At 44.5% G+C, this 20,637-nt stretch overlaps 1 protein-coding gene and 1 long non-coding RNA gene across 2 annotated transcripts; one reads left to right on the top strand and one right to left on the bottom strand.

Moving 5' to 3' along the window:
* Positions 1-779: 779 nt before the first annotated feature.
* On the bottom strand, positions 780-4,552 carry LOC135906160 (uncharacterized). Its single transcript, XR_010565659.2, has 2 exons — positions 4,431-4,552; positions 780-1,105 (listed from the first exon to the last, which is right to left on the bottom strand). It is a non-coding gene; the product is annotated as an uncharacterized lncRNA (long non-coding RNA).
* Positions 4,553-4,666: 114 nt separating this feature from the next.
* On the top strand, positions 4,667-12,828 carry Prosbeta6 (proteasome beta6 subunit). Its single transcript, XM_065437398.2, has 6 exons — positions 4,667-4,893; positions 4,993-5,100; positions 5,186-5,267; positions 5,338-5,467; positions 12,332-12,438; positions 12,560-12,828. The coding sequence occupies exons 1-6, from the start codon at positions 4,808-4,810 to the stop codon at positions 12,743-12,745; spliced, it is 699 nt and encodes a 232-aa protein (XP_065293470.1). The 5' UTR covers positions 4,667-4,807; the 3' UTR covers positions 12,746-12,828.
* The last annotated feature ends 7,809 nt before the right edge of the window (positions 12,829-20,637 follow it).

A 20,637-nucleotide genomic window follows, 5' to 3' on the forward strand; every position in this document is an offset into this window, starting at 1 on the left:
ATAGGGTGCATTAGTATGCCAGTAATTTTGTATTCAGTTTCTCTCGAATTTTTTAGCAGCTTAGTAAAGCCATCTGTCTTTTGGCTCACTTTTCTTTTTTGATGCATACTTGGTTCAGAGGCAGGATTTAAAAGTAACTCTTGAGGCCATGACAATGCTATGCAGATGTGATTTAAGATGTGGTTTTCTCTGCATTTGTCAGCAATCCTAGCTCTTTGGCATAGCATCAGCAACCAGGATTTCACATCTTCAGAGTCACCCAATCCCCCTTGCCATTCTGTTGCGCGAAAACAACTGTGCTGCCATACAGTAAAAAAGAAGGCGAGTAATGCTATTGCGGATAGTGTGCCAGCAGCAACTTGTCAAACAAGCCTTATGAGAGCAAGCTACAACGTGGAGACTGAAAATTGCATTGCTCAACTGACTCCACCGAGTACCTTGTCTCTACTGCTTTTGTGTGTTCAGTCTCTTGCACTAGTCATAGTTGTGCACCTGCTTCCCATTTTAATGTGGTGGCGTACAACCATTTGGTGGCGTTTCGCTGTTTGTTCTCTTTAGTAACTCCAGTTTCTGTAGTATCATGGCAAGGACTTTGCCTGCGATGTACCCACTGAAATGGGTGATTTCATGCCCTCTGCTGGACAAAGCTGTAGTCATAGGTGGTCAAATACTACTTACAATTTTGCTTCCCAGTCTTTTTAAAACTTTGGAGCAACATTTTCTCAGATCACTTGTGACAATACTCGACACTCACCCAAGATGAGAAAACATGGTTGTGGTTAACAAATATAAAGTTCAGATATTTATTTCTTCACGGAGACAGTAGAGCTAGCTGCATTCACTGGTGTTATTCTTGCCAAGTTTGGAAAGAACCTTCGAGCGAGCGACTTGAAAAGGCCTCCAGTATTGATGTGGCTGAACCCAATGACGAACCAGTTTCACTTGCGTGGTTGCCAGACCTTGCAGCCATTTGTGTGGATGGTGCGTAAGCCAGAGGATGATGGTTGTGCTGGCTCGTTGCTTCTGCTTGCAAGATGTTCACACTGAACATCATTTTCTTGGAGCTTGTACTTTGCCTTACCTCTCCAGTTGGACTGCCCCAATTCTAGGAGGAAAAGTAGTTTTTGAAACCTACTCTTAAATAAAAATGACTTTCAATGAATTTTGCACCTATGGCCAACTCATTTCTTATAGCTCTCTCACACAGTTGCTATATATTTTTGTTAGAAAAAGACACTATAAGCAATTGGAGGGAAAATTCTGGTAATGCATTATGCACATGTTATGGGATGCAGTTTTTATGACAAAAATGTTTGTAGATACAAAAGTTATGAGCACAGCTTGTGCAATGTTGCCATAACTATGTCGGATGAGTACGTCAAGGATAGTCTCATCTGCAATGACACGAGAGGACGCTTTAAATACAACTGAAAGCTCAGCATTGGTGAAGGTCAAGCTTCATGGTTTTTCATGCAAGTCTGGAGGTACTTCATAGCAAGGGCTGCAGAACTTGCTCACCATAGCAGACGAGAATTTTTGGTCGGCACAAATATTTTGCATAAAATTCTTTTGCTGCCTTTTTACGAGGGCCTCACAAATTTATGCACTCATTGTACCAGACAACAAGGGTGCCAATATTATTCTAACAGCATAGTTATGTGGTCTTCGGTCCAGGCCAACTAAATCTGATGTGAAGTAGGGCAAGTAAAGCTTGTGCAAGACGTGAGCTTGTCAAGATTTTGGGAAATAAGTGCTAGACTTACACGAGTAAATATTGTAATTTTTAAGCTGCATTGTTGTACATTGGGGAATAACCATCTACAATTTACTTTGCAAACATGAGCTACCATGCAACAGCTTCATTTTGTTGCTTTCGTATCATGGGTGAAGGCATGCATTAAGGAGAGAAAAATCTGGGAACGTTATTGGTATCGCACATCTGTGCCTGCTTCACGAAGGCTTGCTTTGTGCAGACTGCTGCAGCATCGTGGAAATATGTGTCTATTTCACCTGCTGGTAGCTGAACATAAAATGCAGATCCTCTTTATGAAGCAGTTATTAAAAGTTAGCAGAAAGTGCAACATTAATACTAAAGCATACTGTGGAGCAGTTTGGTAGCTCCCATTTAGAAATCCCTGAATCCACTTGCTGGAATGCCATACAGATTACAGCTACTATTCGCAGAAGTGAATGTTTGTGTAATATTGAGGGGTGAGAATTTTAAAGGTGGAATGGAAAAATTGCAATCGGAGGAGTCGCGAGTCATGCAAGGTACGTGTACAAATTGGGTCAATTTTTTTTTTCTTTTTCTGTCATAATAAAACTACCACGAGATGTTTTATTTGTTTACAAAACTCCCATCAGCAGGTGGCTATACTAGTTCCAAAGTTGTACTAGGTACTAGCTCAAATCTTCACAAAATTTAAGTAGCATATGTCCAGCAATGTTTTAGAAAACGGTACAAGCGCCTTCAAATAGCGTTCAGAGAAAAATGCAACTAAAGAGGTGCCAAGCTGCGATTTGTCAAAATATGCTAGGATTATAGTTTTTCACGGTCAAAATTACTGTAGCCGATCTCCATTTCTGCAGTCTTTCCTTTGCTGTTTAGCTTGACTTTCAGTTTGAAGTTTTTTTTTTTTTTTTTTATCCTCGAGTCCTCAGATATTAGAAGTTGTGCACATCCAAGTGCTGTACGCTTTTGAAAGCTTAAGACATGTGCTATCAAAAGAATGCGAGATAAAGAAATCGCAATTTTAGGCCAAACAGACCAAGCCTTTACATGTGGCAAATTTATAATGGCAAGTCGGGGTTTCATGTACAGTTTTCTCAATTTTTCCCCAAATGCTCCAAAACGTTGCAGGTACCTAAGCAGCTATATTCGGAGAGAAAATAAAGGCAGAGGATGCCCACTATACAATTTTTCAGTGGTTAAGCCATTTCTGACGGGGACTGTCCATGAGTACTCAGCAGCACTGCTATTTTATTTGACATGGCATGTATGTAATGGCAACCTGCTGCATGTGAATTTTCAAGCATGCAGTTGGGTGGCAGTGCAAGTTCATAATGTTCTGTCCATTTGTGGCAAGCTTATAGTACCGAGTTCAGACAATGTGGGAATTGGGGCTGAAATGGTGCGGATTAGCTGAAGGGCAAATCGGCAATGCGACTCAAGTGGACATCCACGTTTTCCAGGCTTCACAAAGACGTCAACGCAACCACATCGGACTCCTTATGTCTACTTCTCCTTTGAAATAAAACCATTAGTGATAACCAATGATATACTGTTCTGAACCACGCACCGCACCACATACCATTGCTTCAGCTGTGCATGATAGTCAAATGTCAGTAAGTCAACGCTGTCAAATGTAGCAAAACGTCACTCCTTTGGAAATGGCCCAATCTGCCACAAGTGCTGGGACTGTTTTAAAACTTTGGCGGAAATTTCTCTTCCCGACAGATGGGGTGCTTCATGGAAATGCAGCACCGTTTCACTTGACTTGTGTTGAAGTAGAGACAGCTTTTACCAGTTATATTCAAAGAAGACAGCCCTACTGTCGACGTAAATGTGCTGCTGCCAACATCTAGCCACTTCCGGCAGGTTTTGCTCAATCCTGATTACGTCTGCTAGCTTTATTTGGAGACAGTGGTCCGCCGAGTCGACTATTGCACATAGCAATTCGGTGCCGGAACGGTTTGGCGTCAACCAGCTTCGCATTTTCACTGTCTACAAACAACCCAACGAGCCGAAACCGTAAACCACCCTATTACTCTACAAAACAACGGCGCCGAAACTGCAGAGCTCGATATATCCTACATTTGCTAGCGCAGGGGTGAAAAGCGGAGGTGCAGGCGCTGGTAACGTACCCACGGCACGGTATTAGCGTCTGCACATCACGAGAGTTTTGCAAACAAAAAGGCGATGAAATAGGCGAGTTGGTGGCTGTCACTATGTGTGGGGAAAAAAAAAAAAAAAACGGAGACAGGACCACCAACGGCGCACCAGTCGTTTGCGTTATCTTGTCTCCCAGATAGAGCAAAAACAAAGTACGAGATTTCCAACAACCAGCCGATGAATGGTACGACAGTAGAACGGTACATTGTATGGATATGTGTTCAGAGGTGTTCTGTTTTTTTACGATCATGTTAATTTGAACTTACCATATGACACGGAGGAAAGGCAAAAAAAAAAAAAAACGATCTTTACTTCCTCCGTGTCATAGCATACAGCTGCGCCCATGGAAAAGAACCAATCTAACCAACTGCGCCTATGAACTATGCTAACCATGGAGGACGGAAAATACAATGGAAAATATTTCCTTCCATGCCCTAATTGTGCCATGAACTATGCCATAGAATAAAGAACCAACCATGGAAGCAACTATGCCATGGTTTTCGTTTGGTACGTACACATGCGTACACGAGGTACTCACGATGGTTTTCTTTGCGGTCTCGTTTCTTTGCGTGAACTATTCATGATGGCGATGGCGCTTTTAGAAGGCGGCAGCGCATTGTGTGAGGTAGCTGGTAGACAGTTGACACGTACACCGATAGTAACGTTATATAAGTAACTTATAACCTAAATTAAAAATGGAGTTAACCATAATTTTAGCCTACATTATGTTTGTGTAATATTGATTGCCGGTGTTAGGCCTACGTTTCCGTGGCGGTGTAGCCAAGGCTGGACGAACTGAAAAAGTCAACTCACTCTCGTGCAGTTTTGCGGTGGTCGCCTATGCGCGCGTAGTGGCATTCAACGACTGCGTTGAGGGAAATCGCTCCTGTAGTGCGCGAGCATTTCATCTTTAACATGGATGTGTTAACTGAGCAACCTGTACTTTCTTACTATGGTGGGCCTAAGCAAGCGTATTTCAGTCCTTACAGCGATAACGGAGGGTAAGCACAATAAGCTTCTCAGCACCACGACTACTTTACTGCTTGCGCCAGCTTTTGTTTGCTCCAGAATTGGGATACGTTTGCTTTCGGTTTTCGCAGGAGCATCGTGGCCGTTGCAGGGGAAGACTTTGCAGTCATCGCGTCTGATAGTCGTCTGAGCAGCGGATACCAGATCCACACGAGAGAGCAGTCGAAGCTGTTCAAGCTGTAAGCAGTCGCTACTGAGCATGGCATAACAGCGTTTCCCGTACTTCTTGTTAAGCACAATCGACAATCTTTACCTCTAATTCAGGTCCAACCAATGTGTCCTTGGTTCTACGGGTTGCTGGTGTGACATTCTCACGTTCACACGGTTTCTGGAGGCGCGAATGAAGGTAAATACGTATGTCTGCACACCTAGTACGTTTAAAAAATTGGTTCTAACCTTAAACATCACTTACGCAGATGTATCTGCATGAACACCACAAGCTGATGAGCACGCCTGCCGTGGCTCAACTTGTTGTCACTATGCTCTATAACAAGAGGTTCTTCCCCTATTACATCTCCAACATTCTGGCGGGCCTCGACGAAGATGGTAAGCCTGCTTGCTTGCTCTCTCTCTCTCAATATATATATATATATATATATATATATATATATATATATATATATATATATATATATATATACACACACAAGGTAAATAGAAAAAGTGCTTAATTTCAACAGTTTTAACCGGTGTACCGGCTTTAATTGGGTAACCGGCATTGTCAGACAGTATGGTTGGTCGGTTCTTAAAAGAAAGAAGGAAAGAGAACTTGCAAGATATGAGTCAAGCTGAGAAGAAAACGGTTGACAGTGATTAATTCTTCACTATGGATGGTCTCATCTTTGTCGACAGACATAGCCCACACAGAGGACATAGCTGCCACAGTTTCCACATATGCCAAATCCAGCTCACTTGCCCATTTATGAAAAGGAACAATTGAAGCTCTTCTGGATCTAGTACTAAAATATAACAACTTTGAATTCGACAACAAACATTATCTGCAAATCACCAGAACTGCTATGGGAACCAAGATGGCTCTTAATTATGCTGACATTGTTATGGCATCATTAGAAATGTCCTACCTTAAAAATTATTTCATAGAACAAATATTTTGCTGGAGATTCCTAGATGATGTATCATATGTCTAGGCCCACAGTGAGCAAAGCCTCTTGCACTTCATTTCTAATTTTAATTCTCGGCACTCGTCAAACTGACGATAACTTCACGCACACTTTCTTCCAAAATAGTGTTCACTTCCTAGACGTTACCGTGTCCTTGTGCAGAGGTCGCATCTCCATGTTATGGCTCATTCACACCGGTGACTTGAGAAGGTCGCACGACCATTTGCGGCTCGCGATCAACAATAGACCAAAAGCGACTAATGTCTACACCGGCAAGCCCGGCTGAACGCGACCCGCGAGTCGCAATCCCGGAGATTATCATTCTCAGCGAGAACTCTCGGAATCTATAATGGCGTGCACTTTGTATTTGCCGCGACGTGGAAGGAGGCCGGATGTAGACACATGAAAGATCACTTCCGGTGCGCCGCTGATTGGTTTATCGGTTTTGCGACCACGGTCGAACGACTGAAAAATCGAGCAGCGAGCGACTGGCCCAAAATGGTCGCGCGACCACTGTCAGTCGCCGGTGTGAATGAGCCTTTACTGTTTAAAAAGCCAACAGATCGTCAGCAATACGTTCACTTCAACTAGCCCCACCACTATAAAACAAGCATCCCCTATTCCCAAGGTCACAGACACAGAATTTGCTTCAAATCTGCACAATTTAAGAAGCATGGGGAGGAACTAAAATTAGCCCTTCTGCATCAAAAGTACCTGATTTCCTTCGTGACAGTGCTCTTCTTGGTTCTGCTCCACTTTGTCCCTCTCCCTTTTTTCCAACATGTCTCCTCTCCCATTTCCTTCCTTGCTCAAACAAATGCAGAACTTTGCCTCCCTTCACTTCCCTCACATCTTTGCCAACGAGCCTGCCCTGCTCAGTGTTGTTCACTAAAAAGAACATTAATTTAAAGCATTAGCTTTTCTTAGCTTGTTCCTCAGTTTTGTATAGACAATAGACACGTCACTGTCAGCAGCACCAATTTCATGGGATCTTTAAAAGCTGATTCAGATGACGGCACAGAGCAGGGAGTTTCGAAGCGAATAGTGCATCATGTGACACGTGCATCAGCAAAACATGCTGCGCTCAGCAAATCTGGCCCTCTCCGCCTGCAGGCCTGATTGAAAATGCTGGCTGGTATTTCCGTATGTCTGTCTGGCAGTCTGTCCTCTGTCTAGCCTAGTCAGCATCAAGTCTGTCAACATGGGCTGTGGAATCACGTTTGTGACCCGCAAAGGTGAAAATTTCCTTTGTTGTTTTGTTGACCATAAACACAAGGGTAATATCCCTGTCACACGGGCACCCGCGAACTCCATTGAACTCCTTCGTCTTTAAGCCAATGGAGTTGCGCTCCCTGTCACACGGTCTCCCTTGTGCCAAGGAAGTTAAATGGAGATTTTGGGCGAAGGGAGTTCGGCAATGACCATTACGGTTGGATGGAGTACTCTCGTTCCCAGGTAGCTACAGTTCCGCAGAGAAACCACGCTAGTAAAATCGTCGTAACTGGTTAATTTATAAGTTTTAGCACTATTATTCTTTTTGCCTTGAGATATATGCCACATAATGGAAGTTTAATTTGTTTTTGAGGGCAGCAGTGACTGTACCCTCTACACCAATACTTCACCATGCCGCATCGGGAAACGTCGTTCCGCCATTTCGTTTGTTTTTATAAGCACGCGAGCCGCACGTGGTGTCGTTCAAGCCGCACGGGTAAATTCTCCGGGTGACACACATCATGAGCGATCCCGGCACATTATCGTCGCGAACACACAGACACGCACGATTACACAGCGGCATCACAACTCGAAGCCCACCGACCAAACAACGTGACCCTCGCTGCCCACACACGAAAGCAAACGCGCAGTGTGGCCAGCATCGCTTGCAACTTCGCTATGCTTGAAAAACAAAAGTCTTGCGGTAACGTACCGAAAAGTTTCTCGCTGTGATTTTATGTTATTATGTACTGCGTTAAAAAAATACGCACAGATTACTTTAACGGCGACCGTATACGTGAACAGTTGCACGCGGAAGTAAGCGCCGTTTCTACCCCGTGCGGCGCCCGTCGAAAGCTCGCACTGTCCCGTGTAGCACGGCCGCAACTCCATTGCCGTCAATCTCCGTTAGGGAGTTTCATGCTCAACGGAGTTCGCGGGTGCCCGTGTGACAGGGGTATAAGAATCGGAGTGAGGGGCAGCAAAGAATGCCCTCACCTCCAGTGCTTTGGTACAGCACAAGAGGGTTGGAGTTGAGAGTAAACAAGCGGATCGGTTTGAATCCCACGAGCACGCTACCACCGTGTGAATGCGGCCTTGTCTGGTGGCGGCCTGCATCAAATGACCATGTGACCGTTCGGCCTGCTGATTAAGCCAGATTTTGCCCTCGCATGTGAATCCAGCTTAACCAGTAATACTATCACCAGAATGATGGCCGTTTGAATACCATAAGCAGCTTGGTTGTTAGCAGGTGGTAAAAATGCCACACGCCGCCATCAGTGGCATTGCGACCCAAATTGACGGAAGCGAAGGTCTGGGTTTGATGGGCTTGAACCATTGAAGCTCGGTTCCCTGCAACAACACCAGATGGCATTGCCCTCCATGCTTCACAGGAAGAGTACAAATGAAGCTGTGCAAGGTGACATGGGCTCGACAAGTTTTGAAGTGAGGGAAGCTCACAGTAAAATTGATTATGAAGAACGACTGAGGAATATGGAAGAAAGTAAATGGGCTGGGAGAGTGTTGAAGTATTTGTACAGAAAAAACATTGATTCACAGTGGAGAAAAAGAACTAAGAAGCTTACCAGCAAGTATGTGGCCTGTAGGGTGAGCAACACAGCAACAAAGAACGTCAAGCAAAAAGTCGGAGAGGCTAAAATAACCTCATGGGTGGCGGCAATGGAAAAGAAACCTGCCATGAGTCACTATTTAAGAGAGAAAAACGAAATCAGGAAAGAAACAATTTATGATAACTCAAAGGGAAGCTCATTACTTTTCGAAGCGAGATCAGGATGCCTTAGAACACGCACCTATAAAGCAAGGTTAGAAGGAAGAAGAAGCATGTGCTTGCTGCGTTAAAGCTGAAGAAACGATGGAGCATGTTTTATTAGAATGTGAAGATATCTGCCCAGCAGTCAACTTAGGCACCACTGGACTCTTGAAGCCCTTGGGTTCAGCGAGAGCAGGAGGAAAGTAAACACGTCCGTAATAGAGATTAGTAAGAGGCAATTGGAAGATTGGTGGAAGAAAAGTAGGGAAACGACAAAAAAAAAATGGAGACATACAAAAACAAAGTTCACAATAGGGGGTCAGAAAATTTAGTTATGGGAATTCATTGTGTTTTCTTTCTTTTTTTTCTGCTTTAACCTAGGTAGGACATTAGACAGTATAATAGCAAGAGCTTGGTGGTGTAACCCACTGCCCCGCTCTAAAGGGGACGCTCATAACATCCATTCATCCCATGGCTGCGTCAGTTTATGCGTAGAAAGCTGCTGAGCACTCGGGCATTGGAGAGGAGCGTAGTAGTTTAAACCATTACGTATAAGGCATCCTTTACACTGAAATGTAACGTCTGAAGCAGGACCTTCAGACCAAGCGATTTGGCAAGCTTGAGAGATGGTGAGCGAAAATGCCTAGCTTGCACCACAGCTAACGCTTGAACATTCACGCTACACACTCGTAACCATTGTGCATTCTTTAAAATTTTACTTGCCTTGAAAAATGTTCAATGTACATTGTCATCCACAAGACTGTAACATGAAGCTAGAAAGGAAATCCAATGTGGGTTTATGTATATTGAGCTCTACAAGCTAAACGGAACAATAGTGAAAACTAGTACACGTTTCCCAGGGAGAAGAGAGAGAATTACTAACTTTAATGAAAAGGATGGCTCAGTGGCCTATGCACGGGTGCCGGTCAATGGTGGGGATCATAAACAAAGAAATACAAAAAACCAAAATAAAAAACAAACAAAACACTACGCGTTCATAACCTGCTGGCTAACCTACACGTTCATAGCCAGCCAATAAAGGAAGAAAAAAAGCAGAAGAAAACAAGAAGACACTAAGAGCGTACGAATAAAAGAATACAATATGAAAGCAGAAGAAGCGCAAAAGTGCACGCGCAGCTATGTGGCCAATGGGAGAAGGGACACGTAGCCGAAGAGGGCGACCCAGCTACGCTCTGGGACGAAGGCGAGGAGAAGAGGCTGGAGGCCGAACAGGACGGGTGGATCGCGGAGACGGCGGCAACCTAGTGGAAGCAGTTCTTCAGCTGCCGCGGCCACGACTCGCGAGCTGAGTCGGAAGCCGCAGCTACAAGCTGACGGTGCCGCTTCCCGGATTCCCTGTGGCTACGATCCGCAGCTTACGATCCAGGCGCCTAGGTCACTCCACCCTCCTGACCCCGACCAGGCCAACCGTGGACCGAACGTCGGACTCAGTGACGTCGAGTCTACGACGAGGTGACGTGGCCATGTTGATAGACTTTATGTAAATATTTTCAACTTCATAATACGTCGTGTGCGAGGACTTAAGACAATATTTTCAATTAACTAGCTTTGTATATAGTTTGTCGTATGTTAGGGTTTTGCCATTGGGTTGGCAACGTGTGCTTTCTGGATATATGCATTTTTCTTATGCTCATGCCCCATAAAGGCTTTTCCTAACTCAAACATTCCTTGTGTCATGTTTACCACCCTGAGACCGTAACACTGGCCAAGCTGGCCTTGCGCGCAAACTCCCATAAAGAGTTCATAGTTTGCCGGGCATCGAACTGAGGGGTTGGCGTGGTCCATGCCTCCAGTGAGGTAATGCCGCATCCTTTGTGTTTGTCTATTACTATAGCGAGTCCGGGACAGTCCCACAAATGGTGCCTGATTGTCTGACGAGCACCAGTGTCGCATGTACTGCACGTCACTGGTGGCGACATCACGTTCGGCTCAGTTTCTTCGTTCTCATTGTCCAGTCATTGTCTCTGATGACCTTGTGTTTTCCTTGAAGCGGCGGGCGCGCGCGCGCCACTTAGCCAGGACGTCTTCAGTGAGTGCTGCACCCGTCCTGGCTTTGTGCACCAGGACTTGTGCGCCCTGCGGAAGCCCCTTGGGCAAAGGGTGGGCATTGTGTGGTACTTTCGCCTTCAGCTCCCATTTTGCTTGCAGTTCAGAAAGAAAGCTTCGCAGTTGAAAAACTCGTCCTGGTCTGGGGATCAAACCCGGGACCAATGCCTTTCTAGGACGGTTGCTCTGCCATCTGAGGTAACCATGGGGCTAACCGATTGCAAAGCGAAGGCGAATTAATCGAGCATTTAATGAACAATGACACTGGATATGGCGAATAAGTTATGCAGAAGCTGGCAAGGTGGAGGAAGGTTCGTGAAGAGGAATATTGTCATCCACCCGACTAGCATGAAGCTACAAAATACGTGTGCTTCGAATTATTCATTCTTGGTCTGCGATCGGCTAGCCTCCTGGTTAGCTCGGGTTGTAGAGCAACTGCCTTGGAGAGCCGTTGGTTCTGGGTTCGATTCCCAGGCCAGGTCAAAGTTAAAAGAAAAATTAAATAAGCTATCTTTCTGAGAAATCTGTATTGGATTTACTGTATAGTTTCGTGCTACAGTCTGGTGGATGGCAATTTTCCCTTTCATGAACCTTGCTCCACCTTGCGGGCTTCTGTTGAACTGATTTGCCAAGATTTTCAAAGCTGTTAAAGTGCCTACAAACAGTCAATCACTGTCGCACTTGTTTTCTTCTCTGTATTATTAATTTCTTACATGTTTCCTTTCCTTCTTTTTCTAAGAATGGATCCACCATGCTGTCTGACATATTCAATATCGGTGCTGAAGTGGCACTTTTTTTCAAAGCCTGATGAAGGCAGTTCCACTAGTCGAAACTGTTTAAACGCTTGTACTTTTTTTGTAGCGTTGCTCAAGTTTTTTATGCTTGAATGGTAGTTTGAAAAGACCTCTGAAATGTTTATGGAGTGTAAACAATATTTGTGCATTTGCACAGCCCATCAAATGCAACGAATGTGTTTTTATGATTGCACTGAGATTGCACCGAAACAAAGTTGGTAGCTTGTTCTTGTGTATCAGCATGACGCTTGAAAAATAGACTGTAGGGGTAGCTCATTTCGAACCTTCATTCCTGTAATTTTATGGGGAGATGAGTAGCAGGTTTAAGAAGTGAAGAAAAAGTGACTCTCATTTATGTTAATTGCAATGATTTATGGGACTATACAGCTTACAATTTGCACTGCATTGGCCACAATGTTGTATATCTGCTATATTTTTGTTGATGCAGGTAAAGGGTGCATATACTGCTATGACCCTGTTGGTCATTCTGAAAGGGTGCAGTACAGAGCAGGAGGCTCCTCCAGTGCCTTACTTCAGCCACTCTTGGACAACCAGGCAAGTCACTTTTGACCTTTTCTTGGTATGTCTGTTTGATGCACGGTTGTGACATAGTTGAACTATGCTTGGCAAGCATTTGGCTATACTTCAGTAAAGATATCTATTTATTCCTTGTTAGATTGGTTTCAAGAACATGGAAAATGTGACGCTGGAGCCACCAACTCGAGAGCGAGCTGTGAACATCATCAAAGATGTTTTCATTTCTGCTGCTGAGAGAGATATCTACACTGGAGACTCAGTTGTCATCAATATTATTGACAAGAATGGCATCAAAGAGGAGCAGCTGGCACTTCGCAGAGACTGAGCTGTGGTGATTTATGTCATGTGGCAACATTTAAAGCTTTCATCACATTGGTGTGTTGCCTTACATTAAAAGAAAATTGTGACTGTGTTGCTTCTCATTGTGTAGCAGTGCAAGGAACTGTGCACATCCAGTTAGTCCTGCTCCATATATCTAGAATAAAAATTTGCAGTGAGGTTTCACTTAGTGAACGCAGGTGATGTGCAAGCTTTTTGGTGCTATAGCACAAGACGTTATCGGCCTTCGGTGCACCTAAATGCCTACACTGTCTGCATTGCAGATCGTGTTCAAGACGGGGCTCGCACGGCCGCGCCATACACAGCAGTCACCGAAGTAGAACCCCCCGACCCTTGTAAACATTAGCTGACAAACTAAATGAACTAGCATGGTGTCGGCACACGCAGGCAAACATGAACACTTCACACTCGGTGACCGCGGACACTCGTCAAAACGCTCGAATGAGGAATTGTGGCAGCAGCAGCGAGCGAAATCATGTTTCAACGCAAACTGAGGGGTGATAACACTGCGCACGCAAAGCTACAGGTTGTCGGCCCACTATCTCACATAGACTGCCCCCAAAGCAGCTTTCAAGATAAAAGCCATGCGACCGTGTGCGGCCGAAGTACAACGCCCCGCCTTGAAAATCTCATGTGCTTCCTCCCATGCGCATGCGAGATTGAGCTGCCACCGCTGGCTCACCGTCGCACGCTCTAACTCGCATGCACAGCATACGGCGCGCGAGGACAATGTTATCCCGGTACGTCTGTATCACAGGGTAGCAAACCAGAGGATTTAACTCTGGTTAACCTCCCTACGTTTCTCTCATTTGCATCTCTCTCGCTCTCTCATTGAAAACACCTGTAGCAACAGCCAGAGGAGGTCAACCCAACGCACCTCTTCCTACCTTCATCCTCCGCGTCGCTTTGCCTCGTTTGACCTTCCCGCTGCCACTCAACGTTGCCTACACACTTCTAGGTGGCGCTACTTTGCAGTGCGCTCGCGCTCCTTAATACTTTCCCCTGCACGCTATTTTCTTAACCCCCACGCGCCTTCCTTGTTCGCTTGCTTTGCGGCTTCAGACAGACACCGCTGATCTTAAGAGCTGGGCAGTTACGCTTGCGCGTAAAACTTGGGTAGGTAAATATAGGTATTGCATTGTTTCTCACCAAGATTATTACATAGGTGCAAGTGGTGCCAGGTCTTGAACATGCCGAAACATGCTGATTTATGCTGATGACTAGCATCATTTGTGTGCCTGAGAGGTAAAGCTTTGTGCATTGCATCCCAGTGACAAATGTAGATGCTCATAGCATCAAATTTTATGTTATAATGTCTTGCAACTGAAATGAAGGAAGTTTCCAACAGTCACTGCAGCGTTAGTGCTCTACAAAAATGTAAATGTACTGCTTTCAACCTGTAATATTAGTTTTTTTTACTTGGCCACAGTGAATGTAAATGACTTACTGTTCCTATTGACTCGGAAGTTCCTACAGGTATGTTGCATAAAAGATAATGAGGAGTGGTACTATCTTTCAGCATTTTGGAGCAGCTTGAGGAGCACAAAATTCGTTTTGGAGTAGAATAGAAGCAAAGAAAGGGCGTTTTCAGAAGTAGTGAAGGAGTGCGAGAAAAAGATCTAAATATGGTGGCTTTGCATCCTGGAGCTACATATGGCCTTTGAGGGTTGCTGTTGTTGAGGGACCCAATTAACTCTAATATCGGGTGGTTCCTTGTTCGCACCGAAATCTTGGTACATGGGTGTTTGTGCATTCTGCTTCATAAGACAGTGTGTGGAGCAGCTAGGAATCGCCCGCAATGTCGCACTTTGCAGCAGTGCTCGCGTAGCCACTGTGGTGGATATTTTGGACAGTTTCCGCAGGTAATGCCAGAGAAGTTCAGAATTAAAAATTTGTTTCTGACAAAAATTTAATTCACTTATGATTCATGATTCATCACATAAAATAGCATGTACATTGCAGCAAGGCTTCATTTTCACAAAAATGTTCTGAGAAACTTTACTGCTGCTTTGTGCTTTGTACTTGAAAAAAAAAAATTTTTTTTGTACCAGAGGTTTCAAAATTGAGCTGATTGGAGAGTTCAAGCAGATTTTGAATATGCCATTAGTTTTTGTCCAGCTACTACACTTCTTGAATTGCGTCCGAAACAACTGCAAAATATAGTGATATTTGCGGGCACTTTCTTGTGTATTAAATTTTTCACAAGAAGCATCCTGCTGTAGCTTTAGTTCTTTGTAGACTTGAAAGTGTCAATATCTACAAACAGCATGTATAATTCGTGGAACTATGCAAGGAAGATTAGTACACATCAACAAACCCTTTTCACAACACTGTGAGAATGAGCTTATACACTTATAATTGTCCTATAACTAAATTTGGCATACAGCTCTTCAAGATGTGTAGAATGCCGATATCTACTTAAAATTGCAATGTCTTTTGGCAGTAGTTGTGAAAGTAGTACAAGGTTATATGTCATGAGATTGTGAAAAACAATTTAGTTAAACTGTCCTAATTGTTTTTGCGTAGTTCCAGGTACTGTACATGCTAATTGGATAGATATCAGCACTTTGTGGCCTACCAAGGGCTAAATAAGCTACAGCATGATGCTTTTCGTGAAAATTTTATACACAAGTAAAGATAACTATATTTTGCAGTTGTGTGGGACATAATAAAAACATATAGCAGCTGCACAAAAATAATGACATATTTGAAATCTACAAAAAAAGTTATGAATGGCAGTAGTTTCAAATCTCTATTACAAATAATTTTTAAAAATGTTTCGAGTAGCATCTTCCCTTATGTTGGTAATATCGTCTCTGAAATTTACACCACATGCATCCTTAACAAGGAGAGATTTAGTCTGCAGGTGTGAGCTCAAAATAAAACAAATGCTCTAGAGTCATACTTTGTGTAAGTAACATTAATACAATTAATACATAGGTAGATACATTTTTTCGTACAATGCATGGTGCTCATTTACTTTATGGCTGTTTGTGGGTGACTGATGCTTTATTATGGCTTTGAAAACGTTCCTCATTATTGACAGTGATGCGACTATTGCACAGTATCACTGAAGAATACATTGATGCATGGAGGTGATGACAGTGCACTCAGGATTCTTGTTCCATTTATCCAGGTGTATTCATGACTTTCATGGCTTCCTTTCACCGAGGTATGGTACTCGGATGTTAAAACATATAGCATTGCCTTGCGCAGCGCAGGCTGTCGGATGTTGAACCTCACGTGGTCGTTGTCCACTGATGAGTCATTCAAATTGAATTATTCTCATAGAAAGCACCCAAGCAATCTCTGCACTAACCTTTTGCTTTTTTTCTGCAGAAGAGTTAATTAATTTATTGCCAGTATTTTTTAAATTGTAAAAGCTTCACTATGCTTGCACATACTAACTGCTTGATCCACATATCACATTTCTGATTGAGGGTTCCTGGTGTTGTGAACATGTGTGCTTGTTCATACATCAATGTGACCATTGTGGTCTGCAAATATGCTTAAATGCTGGCATTTGCACGTATTAATAGCTTACAACGACCAAGTATTGGTAATAGCTGGTCATCATCAACCTATTTTATGTCCACTGCAGGACGAAGGTTTCTGTGAGAAAATGTTCCAAAAGCCAGGGGAACTCATGCTTCAAAGTGTTGTTTACACTGGCTTTACTCAACAAAGTATAACAAAAACATAGACGTTTCGCCACCTATGCGGGTGGCATCGTCAGTACACAATGGCAACAAATGAGAAATACATCCTATTTATCTATGAAAGTGCCGTAAACATCCGGCAGGGGGCCACGGTTAGAGTTACATGAAGATTGATTACGACGGATGAACCATGATTCTACGAACTTTCTTGGGCCCCATCGGTGTTCCCGTGCTAGTGTGGTTACATTGTTAAAATCAAACGTGTCCCTTTGATAAACAATGATCAACCAATTCTGTCTTGGCACGTGTAGCATGGGTGGCTTTCGTAGCATCTCTTAGATGTTCCTTGATACGGGTGCGACGTCGCCGCCCTGTCTCGCCAATGTAGCTGGCATCACAGTCCGAGCAGTTGACCTTGTAGACGACACCACTTTGTTCGTCCGGAGGTGTGCGGTCCTTTGGCTTCGGGAACACGTTTGCCAACGTGTACGAGGGTTTAAACACAGTTCGAACACCTAAAGGCCGTAAAGCCCTGCGCACTGCTTCTGATACACCGCGGACATACGGAATGCACACAAAGGAAGCTGGCCTTTCGGCCTTGCTCTCACGAGGTTTTTGCATGCGGCGCTGCGTATCATTGACAAAGTGCTCAGGGTAACTCCGCTTATGCAATAGAGTGGCCACATTCGTTAATTCTTGCTCCCTCAAAGTTTGCGTTGACGAGAGCGCATCGCAACGAGACAGGAGAGTGCATACCACGGCATGTTTGTGTTCTATAGGGTGGTGAGAGTCAAAACTCAGCACACTCCCGCTATCGCAAGATTTGCGATATACGGCTGTCTCCACCGAACCTCCTTCGCTCCGTTGTACCAGCACGTCTAGAAAGGCTAGGCTGCCACTATTCTCCGTCTCACATGTAAATTGAATGGCATGATGGACGGCATTAAGCGCCTCATGCATGGCACGCAGGTTTTTCTTTTCGACAATCACAAAGGTGTCATCTACATAGCGGCAGTACATTTTGACGGGGAAGGGTAAGGACGTCATCGCAGCCGTTTCCACGTGTTGCATTAACAGATCAGCCACGATTACAGAAACAGGACTACCCATCGGGACGCCTTCTATCTGGTGATATATGGTACCGGCAAACGAGAAATATGTTTGCTTCAAGCAGAACCTAAGCAGAATCATGATGTCGTCAACAGTCAGGGAAGTACGGCTTTCTAACGTACAGTCCTCCTGCAGGCGTTTCTCAATAATATCCGTAGCCAATGCTATCAATTAGCATTGTTGCCAATCAATTAAGCCAATGCTTAATGTCAATTAGAATATTGGCTATCCATGTTTGCTCTGATCCATACCGCTCTCTTCCTGTCTCTTAATGTTATGCCTAACATTCTTCGTTCCATCGCTCTTTACGTGGTCCTTAACTTGTTTTCGAGCTTCTTACTACTAGAGGGAACTCTGGCACTGTGCTCATGCAGCTACCAGGGGGATGATGACTAGTACATGGATTTGCTTAAAGTGTTCTTGTGACATGATTACACTTTATCTTTGTAAATTTTCAAGCGCATGACAATTATTCTCTGCACTTGTGGGTCATATCATTGCAAATAGTGGCATTTAAAGCACTATGTGTATGGGAAATGCTGAAGAACAGTGCAGCGGTGAGCGAAAAATCTTTTTTTGAACACGTGCAGCCAAATATTGAGGACCCTGTAAAGACAGCACAAACATTTGCTGTGAGTTGCCAGCTATGATAGTTGCAGTGATGCCAGATGGAAGCTACAACAGAAGGGTATTGGTGCAATATCAAAACGTCAAACAGGCAGCACAGTTTTGAATTGCCTGAAACCATTCATTGTATTAATGTAGATAGAGAATGAATGTACACATACCTGCCAACCTGCTAACATTAAAATCTGTAAAAATACCATGTTGGCTTCTTTACTGTGCACACCATGAACCCTGCTTGCATTTATTTGCCTTGCTCGACAGTATTCGGTAAAATACCTCTACTAGGACATGACCTGTATAAAGGATTCCCTATGTCCCAGCCGAATCCATATTTTTTATGTGCATTCTGAAAATCGCAACGGCCAAGACTACTGCTACGAATTTGCCCACACAACAAAGGAAATGAATAGTCCCTGATGGTTGATTTCTTGCTTTACAAATAATCCTTGTAATGATTCTGCCACTGAGTTGCGCTGTGGAGAACTGGTTGACGCAACAACAAGGACCATGCAGTTGCGTACAGACTCTGCAGTAGCTAAGGTAGCTCACCCCAAACCCGATGTTTTTTTAAAAAAGCTCAATGGGTTAAACAGCTGCGCACTTTGATGAGCGGCACAAGTGTGACCTGCCAGCAAAATTAGGCACAACTATCTTTGTGCTGTAGGATTTAGCTGTGAAAACACTGGTGAACTACGTGAATGATGAGCCAGACAGCCTGTGGGAGCAGCCTGCTGTTTTTCACCGATTCAATCTGGAATTGGCGAAATGACAAAAAAAGCTTCAGTGAGTGCTTGCACTTCCCTTCTTGCACTGAGCAGCTCCGTGTGTTGTGCATGTGCAAGCATTTGCATACGTGCTGACTGAGCTGGGCACAAGTGGTTTGTAGCCATTTTCTATCTGTCCTTCAGAGAACTTGGAGCAGTGCTTGTTTCACCTCACGGGGTTGCTACGATAAATGCAAGCAGTGCAGGAATGTATAAACACCCAACACTTCTCCATGGACGTAGAGTTGCAAATTGACAGTGCTGTTGTAAAGGTAAACAAAGTCAGCAGTGGTGAAAAGCCCTGTAAATGAACCAAGAAATTTGACAAGGGAGGATATCATGGCATTCAATGCCTGCAGCTGCATCTTGTGTTGCTCCCAGGTTTTGCCGTGGAGCACAGCTCTCGACGCCTTAATGCAATTGCATAATCCATCAGAAAAGTCAAGCAGAAAATTAGCAATTTGTTTCACTCTCTTGATTTCATCTTAAATGTTTTCTTTTGCAGAAAATGCTTAGCCTGCTCTATTGCGAACTGTAAAGTATGCGACAACAAAGTGACCTGCCATTGTACAAGAAAAGATATTGTAGGTTCCAAGTGCCTCACTGTAAAGGGTTTCCACTACACATGTGCAAATTATTCTATATTGGAATGAATTCGGAAGCACATCCATGTGTACAAACATTAGATACCATGATGATACCAGCAGTCAACTTTATTAATATTGCCTATGACTGATAGTGCTTTTCTGCCTTTTCAGGTGGGAGAGGCAGAATCACCTGCATGAGAAATCGCAATGTTCACATGGATAATTAAAGAGAACCATGGATCAATCTTTTGTTCAATGGTTCTAGCAGCCTTGAAATTAAGGGCGCACTTGATGAGGGAGAGCCACTTGACATTGTGAAAAAAAGTGTGCGCTGCAATTGGGGAGCCAGTTACTGAATCTGACATTGTTACCTGCCATAGCTAGGCTGGGTACAAGTAAGCAAGGAAGTAGAAGCATTGTTGCATGTTTTGTAAAATATGACAAACGAAATGCTGTTCTCGTGAAAGCCAGGAAAGTAAGGCCCTCGGCTAAAACAATTGGTTTTAGGACTTCAGCTCCAATCTTTGTAAATGAAAACTTAACCCGGCAAAGTAAACGATGTGGGGACGCGCGACCCTCGCGCCTCCCCTGATGTTTTTCCCGCATAGCGCGTCTCCTGTAGTGCGGCTTCGCCGCGCACGCGGCGCCGGAGTGGTACAAGCGTGGTGCGAGAGATGGCGCGAGCGTCGCGCCGCTGCGCGGTTACTTGGGTTCGGGCAACGCCTCCTATAACTATATGCCTGGAACGTCGCTCTCTTTTCCATTGGGAGCTCTCTGCCGAGTATTGCGACCATGCGCCGCAGGACGGCGCGCGCCACCGTACCGGTCCCCATGGCAACCACTGCCGCCGCCGCCGAAAGCTCACGACGCGCCAGCCGCTTGGCTGCCCACGTCGCTCCCGGTAGCGTCTCCCCGGTAGCCGTGCCACCGGCGTGTTTACAAGGGCTGGCCGCAAGAGGCGCTCGCCACCGTACCAAAAGGAGGAGAGTACAGGCGAGGGAAGGGCAGCGCGTTTGCGGCTCACGTTCCAGGCATAGTATATTATAGGAGGCGTTGGTTCGGGAAAGACAAGGCGCTCTCTCTTGGGTTGGAGCAAGCTAGCAGCACGGACGTGCCGCGCGTGCAGCGCCG

The sequence above is a fragment of the Dermacentor albipictus genome, chromosome 1 (genome assembly GCF_038994185.2).
Source record: "Dermacentor albipictus isolate Rhodes 1998 colony chromosome 1, USDA_Dalb.pri_finalv2, whole genome shotgun sequence".
Classification (NCBI taxonomy): domain Eukaryota; kingdom Metazoa; phylum Arthropoda; class Arachnida; order Ixodida; family Ixodidae; genus Dermacentor; species Dermacentor albipictus.

Coding starts and splice junctions, on each gene's coding strand:
- Prosbeta6 (XM_065437398.2), top strand. CDS start 4,808: ATGGATGTGTTAACTGAGCAACCTGTACTTTCTTACTATGGTGGGCCT. Junction 5,101..5,185: donor CAGTCGAAGCTGTTCAAGCT/GTAAGCAGTCGC, acceptor CCTCTAATTCAG/GTCCAACCAATGTGTCCTTG. Junction 5,268..5,337: donor TTCTGGAGGCGCGAATGAAG/GTAAATACGTAT, acceptor TCACTTACGCAG/ATGTATCTGCATGAACACCA.